The sequence below is a fragment of the Catharus ustulatus genome, chromosome 21 (genome assembly GCF_009819885.2).
Source record: "Catharus ustulatus isolate bCatUst1 chromosome 21, bCatUst1.pri.v2, whole genome shotgun sequence".
NCBI lineage: Eukaryota > Metazoa > Chordata > Aves > Passeriformes > Turdidae > Catharus > Catharus ustulatus.
This window is the reverse complement of record NC_046241.1, coordinates 10,594,339-10,606,594: the sequence shown is the minus strand read 5'-3', so window position 1 is coordinate 10,606,594 and position 12,256 is coordinate 10,594,339. Positions and strand designations below refer to the sequence as shown.

The 12,256-nt window shown below is 43.8% G+C and overlaps 1 protein-coding gene across 2 annotated transcripts in view; it reads left to right on the top strand.

Annotated features, from left to right (window-relative positions):
- MAPKAP1 (MAPK associated protein 1) overlaps window positions 1-12,256 on the top strand; it is a 79,464-nt gene that overhangs the window by 7,753 nt on the left and 59,455 nt on the right. For both annotated transcript variants that reach the window (XM_033077755.1, XM_033077754.1), the window contains exons 2-4: window positions 2,010-2,332; window positions 5,751-5,840; window positions 9,420-9,568. In XM_033077755.1, coding sequence (XP_032933646.1) covers window positions 2,074-2,332; window positions 5,751-5,840; window positions 9,420-9,568 — 498 coding nt within the window. In that variant the 5' untranslated portion in view covers window positions 2,010-2,073. The remainder of the gene's footprint in view (window positions 1-2,009; window positions 2,333-5,750; window positions 5,841-9,419; window positions 9,569-12,256) is intronic.

Genomic DNA, 12,256 nt, shown 5'->3' with positions numbered 1-12,256 from the left:
GACTCATGGATGCTGCCTTTGGGTGGGACATTTACCTTGTGGCTTCTGCTGTGGAGGACAGTGAGAACTCCCCCAGGAGCAGCCCCACTTTGATGGGAGGAGGCAGAAAAAAGCAGTGTGGAGTTGTGGTGCTGCCCAGGCTGGCAGGAGCCTCTGCAGGTCCATCCAGCCCCCACCCCCAGGCAGGGCCAGCAGAGCTCCAGGCTGTGTCCAGCTGGGCTTTGAGGGTCTGTAAGGACCCTGCTGGAGCGAATTTCACCAACAGCATAACTTATTCCAAGGTGTGCTAACAGCAGTGTGTTAATAACCAGCAGCGTGTCAGGTTTGTTTCTCTACCATTCATTTATTGAATTTGTTTTTGCTGCTAGGTCTGTTGCTTAATGTAATAATTCTGAATTTGTCTATATTTTTTAAAGCAGAAAGGGCACAGTCTCTGAAAAAACCTTGCAATATTTGCAGACGAGGGAGAAATAAAGTTTAAAATTCTGAAGGCTGTAAGTCCCTGTGTTTTGGGGTTGTCATCAGTGGATGCCCATGTTTGCTGGGAGGGAGGACGCTGGTAGGGATGGAGCCTTTGCAATCTACAATAAACCTCCAAAATTTTGCTTTTGTCATTGTTGGATGAGTGTCCAAATGAAGGTTTACTTTTGCTTCCAACTGTCTAAATGCAGAAGCTGCTCCGTGGGCCCCTTTCCCTTTGGAAAAAAAGGGGACACAGCAAAATGCATCTGCTGGTCCTGGAACAAACCTGGCTGCTCCATTTCTTTCTCTCCCCTCTGTTAAAATGTCTCAGGAGAAGGCCAGCTGCCTTTAGCAGATTTTCATGGGATGCAGCTTCATGTGATTTGAAAAGCATTTTTGCAAGCAGCATGGACAGGGGCTTGCTTTTGTTCTGAGTTCAAAATCCCAAACACACACACACAGAGCTCTATAAAGTTAAAGTGTTTTTCTCTGATTAGAAGAGAAGTGGGGATTTCAAACTCCTGGAATTTAGGTCTAGTCTTGCCCTGTGTGCCCCTCAGGTGGAGGTGTCCCCGCAGCTCCTGCTGCTCACTGCATGAACAAGAATAATTTTATTTTTTTTTCCTTTTTAGATTATTTTCAGCAAGTCATTTTATTGATACAGCTCACCCCACAGCTCCAGTGCCAGCTTTGGGAGGGGGTAGAACTCCTGGAGCAGGGCCAGGCAGGGCATGGAGCTGCCCCTTTCTAAGCTAGACCAGGTTTGACTTAGATTGACACAACTACAAACCCACAGCTACAGAAAAATCAGACAACAACGTGAGCATGGTCTGGGTTTTGTGGTTTGGGTTTTTTTTCCCTTTTCCTTTTTGCCCTCTACTTTGTTTCAAAAGGCCACTTGAGTGCTCTGAATGAAATATCTTAGGTAAGTGGCAATTACTGTTCTTAAAGTGCTTTAGAGCTCAGGCGTGTGGTATTTGGTCACAGAGCTTTCTGTGCCACAGCAGTTGCCCTGTGTGAAGCACCATGCAGCAGCAGATGTTCAGTACTCTGCCCTGAGACACTAATCTCTTCATATTTAAATTTTTCCTGGAAATACAAAACCTGAAGAGGGTCTGTAGTAAGTGATCAAAAAGTCACTGTGTGGATGCAGCAGCAAAACAGCAACACAGTTATGATGGGTGAAAAGAAATCCAAACCCCTGTTGGTTTTGTGACTGGATTAGCTGGAGCAGGCAGATGTTTCTGTTCTGTGTTCTGCCATCCCCCTGTGCAGCCCTGTGGGTATTTTGCCTTTCTGCAGCCCTGTGTGTAGAGCCCTGGGACCTGTCTGCAGGTGTCTCTGTTCTGTTGTCCTGGGACTTGGGTTTCGAGCTGTCCTCCAACCCCTGTTCCTCAGTGGATCTCAGCAGAAGTGGAGCAGAATTCAGGAGTTTGCCCTGGGTCAGTCAGGGTTTGTGCACCCCAAAGAGTGACCTTCAGAACGGGGTTTGAGCTGGTTTGTTGGCAGGATTTTTGTTCCTAAAACAGTGTGTACGTTATTTGCAGGTACGTGTGCCCATGCAGCAAGATGGAGAGGAGATAGTAGAGTGAGGAGGTGCCCTGTGACAGCATGGCTTTCCTGGACAACCCCACCATCATCCTGGCGCACATCCGGCAGTCGCACGTCACCAGCGATGACACGGGCATGTGCGAGATGGTGCTGATCGACCACGACGTGGACCTGGAGAAGTTCAACCCCTGCTCCGCCTTCGGGGACAGCGGGCCAGAGCCGCAGGGCAGCAACGGGGACACTCAGGGCTATGTCTATTCCCAATCTGTCGACATTACCTCAAGCTGGGACTTTGGGATCAGGAGGCGATCCAACACAGGTGCGTGGTGATTTCACACCCGCTGGCTCTGCACAAACCAGAGCTGCTGTGGGGGCTGCCAAACCTCTCTTGTAGTGTGGAGACCTGTAAACTTTATTTTTGGTCCCTAGTGGTTGTTCTACCAGGACCTGAGAGTGCTGATGTGGATCAGCCATCTCTCAGGAGCTCACATCAGCCAGCAAAGACCGGAGCCTTGCTTGTGTTCCACAAGAATCTTTATTTCATGCCAAGGGTGGTCAAGCAGGATTCTCCCAGAACAAAGGACAGACAGTCATATTTATAAGTTCAGGGGGGATTCACACTACAGCCAATAAAAGTTTATACAAAGAACAGCATCCAATCTAAGTGAGAAGTTCTAAAGGTGAACTGACCAATTACACAAACTAATTTCTAACCAATTATCTTCCAAAGTATTAGAGAGTGACCAAATTCTTAAGGAATTTGGCTCAACCTTGGTATCTAGGATACCTTATCTATTATAGCAAGTTCCAGGGGCCAGGGGAAGATGGCTTTGGAGGAATTGTATCATCCACAGAGGCCCTTTTGTAGAAGATACCTAATGATTCAGGTACTTTAGTGTGCTGTCAACTGAGCCTTAATTGCTGTTTTACCTGTTCCTGTGCAGAGGAACATCGAGGTAGTCAGTTTTATATATATATAAAAATTCAAATTGTGAAGACATCAAATCTGAATCCAAAGTACATGAGCAGTCTTTGATATCTCTATTGTTACTGTCTGGAGGGGTGTTAACTTTTGAACAGGATAGTTATTTTCTGAGAAAAAATCTGCCTAGTGAGGCATCAAATGTATTTGTAATAAAAGAGAGGAATTAAGTCTGATGTGAGCCAACAAAGGGAATGATTTGTCTGTATTTTGTCTCCTGAAGTTTTATTTCTGAGAAAAACCTTGAGGTAGGGTTTAAGGTACCAAATTAGAAAGTTTAAGGATGAACACCTTTGCAAAGTACACTCATTTTGTCGTGACTGACTGAAAGCTCTCCCATGTGCTGTTCCATCCAAGGGATATCCAGACTCCTGCTGCACCTGAGGAATGTTTTGAGCAGGAGTTCAGTGAGTAAAATATAGACAGAGGGTTGGTGTGCAGTGGTCAGTACTGATCTCTTTTTTTCTGTTTCTGTATATTTTTTAAAATGATTTCTGCAGGTATTATAACACCACCTAGAGCCCAGAAAGCACCTCTGTGCTCTGCTTCACCAGGAAAATGTGTGTGGTGGTGGAGATGCTGAAATGCCTTTCACAAGCAGGAAGCTGTGAAAGGTTCCAGAAAAACCAGGGCACTGATCTCCTGCAGCAGAGAGTGAGGCTTGGAAATAAGCTGAGCTTAGAGCCCAGCCTGGCAGGAAGATGTGCTGGGAACCCAGGGCTGGGGGAGCTCAGGCCACGCTGCAGCTCAGCAGGAGGGAGAGGCAAAGCTTGAAGATTTATAGAATTACTGCAGGACATTATTCTGAAGGCTGGTTTCACCAGGGAGCAGGCTGATGGAACAATCTCCGTTTGAATTCTCGTTTGAAGCCATTTCAGGTGCCAGCTGGGGGCACGTTCTGAGGTCAGGGTTGGGAGCAGATTTTCTGCCCCAGCTCTGGGTGGCAGGAGGAGAGGTCAGTGTTGGTGAGCAGCAGCTCCCCAGGCCAGGAGCCAGGGCTCAGCTCCGTGCTGACCATCAGTGAAACCTCCACTGCCTTAGGTCAGAGACATTCTTCACACTGAAACTTTCCCTGGCTGCCTGTCACAGGGAGCCTTGAACAATTCCCAGTCTGAGAGGTGCTGCCCATTCCATCTGACTGCAGCTCAGACCCACAGTGAAAGGTTCCTTGTGATCAGCTGTAGGTGCAGCAGGATGGAGCCAGGGACACCTGTCCTGACAGGGGATGGAAATACCAAACAGCATAAAAACATGCATTGTTCTCATTTCTGGTCTACAGGTTTTCCTTTATCCTTTGTTTACCTGCTCATCTAACAGATCTTGTATCATAGCTCGTTTGGAATAAAGGGTTTTGGAAGGTAATTTGAGTTACAGTGTGGGCAGTGCTAGTACAAATGTGGAGCTTTTCCTTCAGAATAAAATATCTGTGCTACACCAGTGTTTTGCCAATATTTAAACTTATGAGGAGGGATATTTTTTTTATTTCATCAAGAAGAAGTTACTTAGAGGTGTTCAGATTCTAGCATTGTGTAAATGGGAGGTACTTATCAAGATCCTTATTTTGCTTGTTCCTTAAACTGCTTGTTACAGCTGTGAAACCTCAAAGGAGTATTTTTTATCAGTTCCCTGATTGACAGTTTTTATGGGGAAAAAAAACTTACTTCCTTGTCCCCAGTGCAGTTCAAAGAGCTAAATGTAAAAGAATCATAACAGAAGGGATATAAGGAATGATGTTTTTTAGTTGCTGAAAAGGCTCAGAGAACTCCAATTGTATCCAAAAATTGTCAGAGTAATTTAGCATTTTAGAATCTCTTCTACAAACCCGTTTTAGTTAATGAATTATCTCAATACATCAAAATTGCTAATAAATCCAGCAAATTGTTTCCTTTGGGGATCAGCACTGTTGGTTCTATTTCCCACTCTAATCTGCTCATTCTGAGTGGGCACTTCACCATTCACTGTTTCTTGGGGTCACTTGGGTGGCTCCCATCAGGTTTTCTCCCCAGGGAAGCTCTTACTGTTTACACAAAAGGTAATTTAAGTTGTTTGGTACCCTGGGCTGCAAGTTCTTTGCTATCAGAACTGTTTGGGGCTTTTTTTCCCAACCATATTTTGAAGATGGAGTCAAAATATATGTAAAGGAATATTATATTCATTTTAGGATTTGACTAATGTTGTGAAGATACAAATCATTTATTTTACTACCTATAAACTGTTTCAGCCTACTGAAGAAAAAGCTGTGCTAATTTATATCGCTTTGACATTTTATAATTTTCATGATTTTTAGATAAAGGATTTTATATTTAAAACTTTAATAGTCTAGTCTGAGTTCATTTATCTTTAATTTTTGAAACGGGTAGAGTAATTCATAACAGTAATTTTATTCCTGTAATGTAATATTCACTTCAGTTCATTTGTGCATTAAAATTCCTTTAAGACCGTTATTAATGATTTATATAATGAAATGTCATATTAATCACAGAAGTTTTCACATTTTATTATTCTCTTCCATGTTAATACTATCTTTATGATCTCTATTAATGTTTTATATCCTCTAATTTCAATTATAAATCAAGAACATTTTCATGTTTTTGTTGGTATTTGCTTTTCAGGGGTGCCACCTTTAAAATTTTATGACTTTTTTCCCTACATATGCAGTATAAAACATCTTTATTCATATAAAGGTAGTTAATTATGTCTTTGTTTATAGTAAACTTTCATTGACAAACTTATAGTTGTAATATTTCTTTTCAAGCTCAGAGACTAGAACGTCTGCGGAAAGAGAGACAAAATCAAATAAAATGCAAAAACATTCAGTGGAAAGACAGAAATACTTCTTACTCAGGTAAAAGAAAATATCTTTTGTTTTCCTGCTGTTTTTTATTCCTGCCTTTGATGGCTACAGCATTTGCAGTTTGTAATTTTTCCCTGGGGTTTCAAGGCACAGAGGAAATGCCAATTCTTTGTGCTGTCCTGGGGGTTCCAGCCACGCTCTCCACAGGGGTAATAAAGCAAAGGAGAGCAAAAGGTGTTGGACAGGCAGCTTGGCCTGGACTTCTGGGGGGGCTGCTTTGGGTTTTGCACTCTGGTGTTGGTGTGTTTGTCACCCAGGGCAGGACAGAGCTCTCGTGGGGTGGGGACAGGGCAGCACTGCAGGCTCTGCACCCCAAATCAGCATCAGAGCCCCCTGAGACTGCCCAGCCTTTTCCAGCAGCATCTGGCACACTGGCTGGGATGGAGGATTTTGTGGAGTTTGCTTGTGCAGAGTGTTTTTGTAGGTACTTTGTTAGATAAGGTGCAAATCTTAAGAAAGGAAGGGTATATGTATGATCTACATAAATGCAAGCATAATAAATGCTGGCTTAGCTTATCTGGCCTTCCCTTGGTAAAACTATTATCACTGATTTCTCAAAAAATATTAAATTCTATTGTTGTTAATTATATAATTAAGTATTTGTGACTGGATGTTCTACATAGTTTCAATTGTAATATATGAAATTTACACATCTGTCTCAATTTTCCCATTTTTGAGCTCAAGCTAGTTTCTATTTCTGTTGTATTTGACACACATTCAAACCTTTGTATGGTCTGTCATGCCTACTTCTTTCAAAATTTGTGTATATCTTAATGAGGACCCTCTGTAATCTCCCTTTTTTGCCTAATTCCTCATATCTCCATGGCTGTCATTTGCAGAACATTCTCCAGCTCTGTAATATCTTTTTCAGAGGAGTGAACAAAGCTGCTCACACGAGCAGCACGGTCGCACTAATCCTTAATTCAGTGTTCAGCTGTGTTGGATACCCCTGTTAATGCATTCTGAAATGTTTTTGCCTTTCTCCTTCTGTAAGCAGAGTTGTAGGTTTTAAAGGTTAATCTACCATAACCTCCAACTCTTTGCTCAGTATTTTATAGCATTTGGCCAATGATGATGCAAATCTCTCTCCTGTGTCTCGTGCACTGTGAGCTGGCTCAGGCTCTGGTTCCTGCACAGCTTTTGTGGTTCCTGGGGGCTCTGTGGGGACACAGCTGGGGACATCCCCTGCACACACATCTGGGGACATTCCCTGCACACACATCTGGGGACATCCCCTGCACACACATCTGGGGACATCCCTTCCCTGCACACACATCTGGGGACATCCCTGCACACACACATCTGGGGACATCCCGTCCCTGCACACACATCTGGGGACATCCCTTCCCTGCACACACATCTGGGGACATCCCCTGCACACACACATCTGGGGACATCCCTTCCCTGCACACACACATCTGGGGACATCCCCTGCACACACACATCTGGGGACATCCCCTGCACACACATCTGGGGACATCCCTGCACACACACATCTGGGGACATCCCTTCCCTGCACACGCATCTGGGGACATTTCCTGCACACACATCTGGGGACATCCCTTCCCTGCACACACATCTGGGGACATCCCCTGCGCACACAGCTGGGGACATCCCCTGCACACACATCTGGGGACATCCCCTGCACACACATCTGGGGACATCCCCTGCACACACACATCTGGGGACATCCCCTGCACACACATCTGGGGACATCCCTGCCCTGCACACACATCTGGGGACATTCCCTGCACACACAGCTGGGGACATTCCCTGCACACACAGCTGGGGACATCCCTTCCCTGCCCTGCAGTCACATCTGGGGACATCCCTTCCCTCCTGTCATCATCTGTCCCCAGCAGCCACACTCGTCCCCTCTGAGGAATGTGCTGGCATTGCAGCCACATGGATCAGTCCCTGCCTGCTGCAGAGCAGATTTAAATAAAAAAATAAATAAGTTACACAAAAACTCCAGGCACTCAGGGTCTGTTGGCAGAGCTGGTTTCCCTTCTTTGCTGAGCCACTGAGAGCTGAGGTTTCTCCCTTGCATGAACAGCACTGCAGCAAGGAGAAGGAGGAGCCCTTAAGGATATCCTCTGTACATCTCACATTCCTTCATTCCAGAGTATATAAAGTGCAAATTAACAATCTAAGGAAATCCTTCCAGATCTTGCATTCACCCCATACAGAATAGCAGTGGATAAAAACTTGCTTTTTCACTTGTACAAGTAAAACCTTTGTGTTGGATTCCAAAGTCCTTTCCAAGCACCTGAGAATTATCAGTTAAAGGTAATACTCCAGCATGATGCTTTAGATTATTTTAAAAAACAATAAACAGGTATAAGAGCTTGTTGAGAAACCAGAACAACCTAATGGAGTTAAAGTGGCCACATTGAAAAGGATTAAATCAAGCTTTTTTGGTTAATTGCAGCCTCTCACAAGCCCTGGGGATCTCTCAGTGCCAGCATTTAGCACCTCTGCCAACTGCCTGGATTTTAAGGCAATCTGCTGATAAAAACAAATGGAGCTCTTGCCTAGTTGTCACTTGGCAGGTTTTAATTTTGCTCTCCAAGATATGAACCCACTCGCTGCAGATCAAGTGCTGGGTCATTCTGCCCTGGGAGCAGTTGCCTTTCCCTGGAGAAGCAAGATGTAAATGTGTGAGCTGTGAGGGAATCCAGGGGCTGGGCGAGCTGGGGTTGGCTCTGGGCACTGATTGATGGGGGCTGGGGGCTCCTGGTTCCTGGAGCAGATGTGGGAAACCTTGTCCAGCTGAAGTCACAGCTCCTGCAGGTGAGACCCTTTGTGCTGATGTGCTGAAACACCCCAGGCTCTGTCCTGATTTCTTACTGGCCTTGGAACATAAGAAGTCAAATTTTTTAGATTTTTTAAGTATGTCTGTAAATTGGAAGTTGAGTTGTTGTTGGAAATTCAGCTGTGCACTTTCTTCACATAAAAAGGCTTTTATGAGCCTTCACAGACCTCACAAAGACCTCCTGAACTCGGATCCCCTTTGTTTTTAGAAACCTTTTTTGTTTTTATTGTTCGGGCTGTGGATCTGGCATGGTGGTTTCGGGTTTGACATTTCCATTTAATCCAGTCTGCCCTGAGCAGTGAGATGCAGAGATGCTGCTGTGGGCTGGGTGTCACTGCAGTGGTGCTGTCCTTGCTGTGGCACCGTGCCACGTGCTGCAGCCTGCTGGGAGCTGTGCTCCTCATCTGGCAGCTGCTCTTTTCCTTCCTTTCCCTGCTCGTTCAGGAGAAAGACCAGGAATGTGCCACTCTCCTGATTTTTATCCTGACTTGAGTGGATCTTGCACTGATCAGTTTTATTCTTTGTGTAGGAAAAACTCAGCTTTTTCTCAGCTTAACCAGGAGCATCCTTCAAACTTCTTAATGGTGTCATGTCTTTGGGCTATGGAAGAGTGGTGGTAGATCCTGCCCTGCTGAAGCATTTGTTGGTTTATTTATTTGATTTTGTGCTCCCTGTTATGATGTTATCTCTGTGCTGAGCAGCAGCCTCTGCACATCCCCTCATGTGATGCCTCTAATCTCTTTTGTGATCTGCAGCAGAGGAGCTGAGCTCACTGTTTGAAAAGAAGAATTTCAGAGTGAAGTCCCCATGTTCTGGGAAGCAGTCCATCCTCTCTGTGAGACTGGAGCAGTGTCCCCTGCAGCTCAACAACCCCTTCAACGAGTACTCCAAGTTTGATGGCAAGGTGAGTGCCTGGGGTTTCTCTGTGCCTGGCTGAGGCCACCAGGAGCTGGCAGTGGTGATCTGGAATGGCAAATGTGGTGGTTCCAGGGTCACCAAACCATTTCTCCTGTCTCCATTCCAAAGTCCTTTAGTGTGACACTCCTGGGACGTCTCTCTGGAGTTGATGGTCAGACCCATTGTATAAATAATTAATTACTTGGCATTTAAAAAAATCCAGAACTGTTTGTCTGTCCACATCACAGCACTTGCTGAATATTCCATGATTCATGTCTTTGTCCTCTGTGCTCTGCTGAGAGTGGGAGAAGCCATGGTGGGTGTTGAGGGTGGAAAACTGAAGTTCCAATAGGTTAGAATCTGAAGCAAAAAGAAGCACTAATCAATGTATTTCTGCACCAGTGCTGATTTGTGTAACACAGGAGGAGGTTGGCTGCAGACCTGGCAGGTCATGGGGGTCAGGAGATGGATCTGGTGTCACTCAGATTTGGGGATAAATGTCTTCCCTGCACTCCATATTGTCAAATATTTTCCTCTGTCATCAACTCTCAAAACTGAAATGTAAACATTGGTGTGATGGATCATTGTCATTTTGTTCCAAAACAAGTATAAATACTCCACAGATCTGTTTTCTCCTGGATTTGTTTGTGGAATCTCCTGTGGGAGGATGGAGTTTGAGCTTCATTACCATCGTGATGGAAGAATTTCATATTCTGTTAGGTGTTCTTGAAGTGGAAAGTCAGATCTGTAATTCCACTGACAGTTCTAGGAGTATCTGGAGTATTTGTGAAATGGTAACCTTTAGTCTATAAAGTTCATGTGCAAAAGCTCCTCTATTGTGATTTTATATTTTTTAGCATGTGGCAATTAGTGCTAATTCAGGTTTTCACAATTCCTGGCCTCATTAATGAGTGACAGCAGCCCTTTCATGCTTTTTTTCCTAAACTCCAGGTTTGTTGTGCTTGTGCCACGAAATTTCAGTTGGACAAACATTTAAATGAACTCTCATGTCATGTGTAGGGGAACTAAAAATCAAATAGTTCTTCATTAAGAGAATTCTATTACAATTCAGTCACGTTCAAGTCTCAGAAACTTGAGGAACTTCAGCATTTTTGCTTCTGTCTTTGATAATCCAAGCCAATCTTTACTGTATTAATTGTATTTGTCTACTGAAGTCAGGTACCTTTAGCAGGGGTTTGGTTCACTGGAGCAAGTTCCACTCTTTGAGTCAGTTTGGGAGGGTAAGGAAATACCTCAGTGCCACTCAGTTGTGATTTGCAGGGTCTGATACAAATTATCTCAGTTGTGATCTGCAAATCAAAATGCCTTTTTACAATCCAAAATAATTGAATGGCCATTTTGTTAAGGTATAATCTTACTCTATTAATTTTAACACCATTGTTTCTGTTACTCTGTCAGTGTATCAATAGTTTGCATGTAAAGTTTATTCTCTGTAGTTCTGTATGTTCTGTCTAGTTTAATGCTTGCCTGACCATCTGAGATACAGAAGAAACACAGTCCAGCTGTGAGTTATTTTACTTCAGTTCTCGTGTATTTTCAGTCAGTAAAAACACAAAAAATCAAAAAATTGAGCTTTAAAAAATTATTTTTAGTGACGTAGCATATGTCTTGTATTTCCTTTTATTGATAATAGATGAGCAGTATTTCACAGAAATATAATTCTTTCAGGGAATAGTGCATGACTTATTTACATAATTAACAGAGCCGTGTATCTCTGGGGGAAATGGAACATAATTGGGGGGAGGCAGGGGGGCGAGGAGGGGCTGGGGGCCTAATTAAACATGTCTTAAAAACACCCTACTTAATTATGTATTTACTCAGGGGGGCACAGTGGCTCTCAAATCCTTAAGGCTGCAAGCAGGGCTGTGGTTTGTAATATTTGAGGTTGGTGGGAAGATCTCAGGCTGCTCAGTCCCACTCAGTTCCCAGGGCTGTGAGAGCTCTGTGCTCCTCATCCCTCTGCTCCCTGACCTGAAATCCAGCAAATCCTCCCCTGGCATGGATTCTGATCACTTCAGACCAGCCCTGCCAGCCTGGGCACTGCTCACATCCTGCAGGTGTTCTGCCAGATTTAGTGGCTTTTTCACAACCACTTCTGTGATTTTATGAAATAGTAAAATTTTAAAGCACTCTAATTTCTTCCTGTCCTGATCACTTAATTAATTATCAAAACAGTGGAGAATATGGCTTGTGAAATACAACTGCAGTGAAGGCATTCTGAGCAGCTCAGAATCCACACAACTTGCCCCACCACTGCCCAGGACACATTTCTGGTTTTCTGTTCATGGAAAAACTTCAGCTCCTAACACAAACCACACATACAGTAACTACTCTCAACTCTATCTTCAACTTTTTCCCTAAATAGTTAATCTCAGCTCTCATGTTTTGTGAAGTACTTCTTGGCTGATAAATCTTGTACACTCTTTCTAAGACTTTTATATTGAAATAACCTTTAGTTCTTTATCATTCCTTCAGGTTGTTGGAACAGCAAACAAGTTGAAGGCTTAAATCCCTAGCAAAATTGATTTATTTTGTCTGCATGCCAATTCAGTTATCACCCATTTGATAAATAAATTAATATATATTTCTGTTTTGATTGGAAAATCAAGTTTTGGCAGTTCATTGTTCCAGTGAGGTGATGAGTGATTTCAGTGACCCAGCTGATCCCAATGTT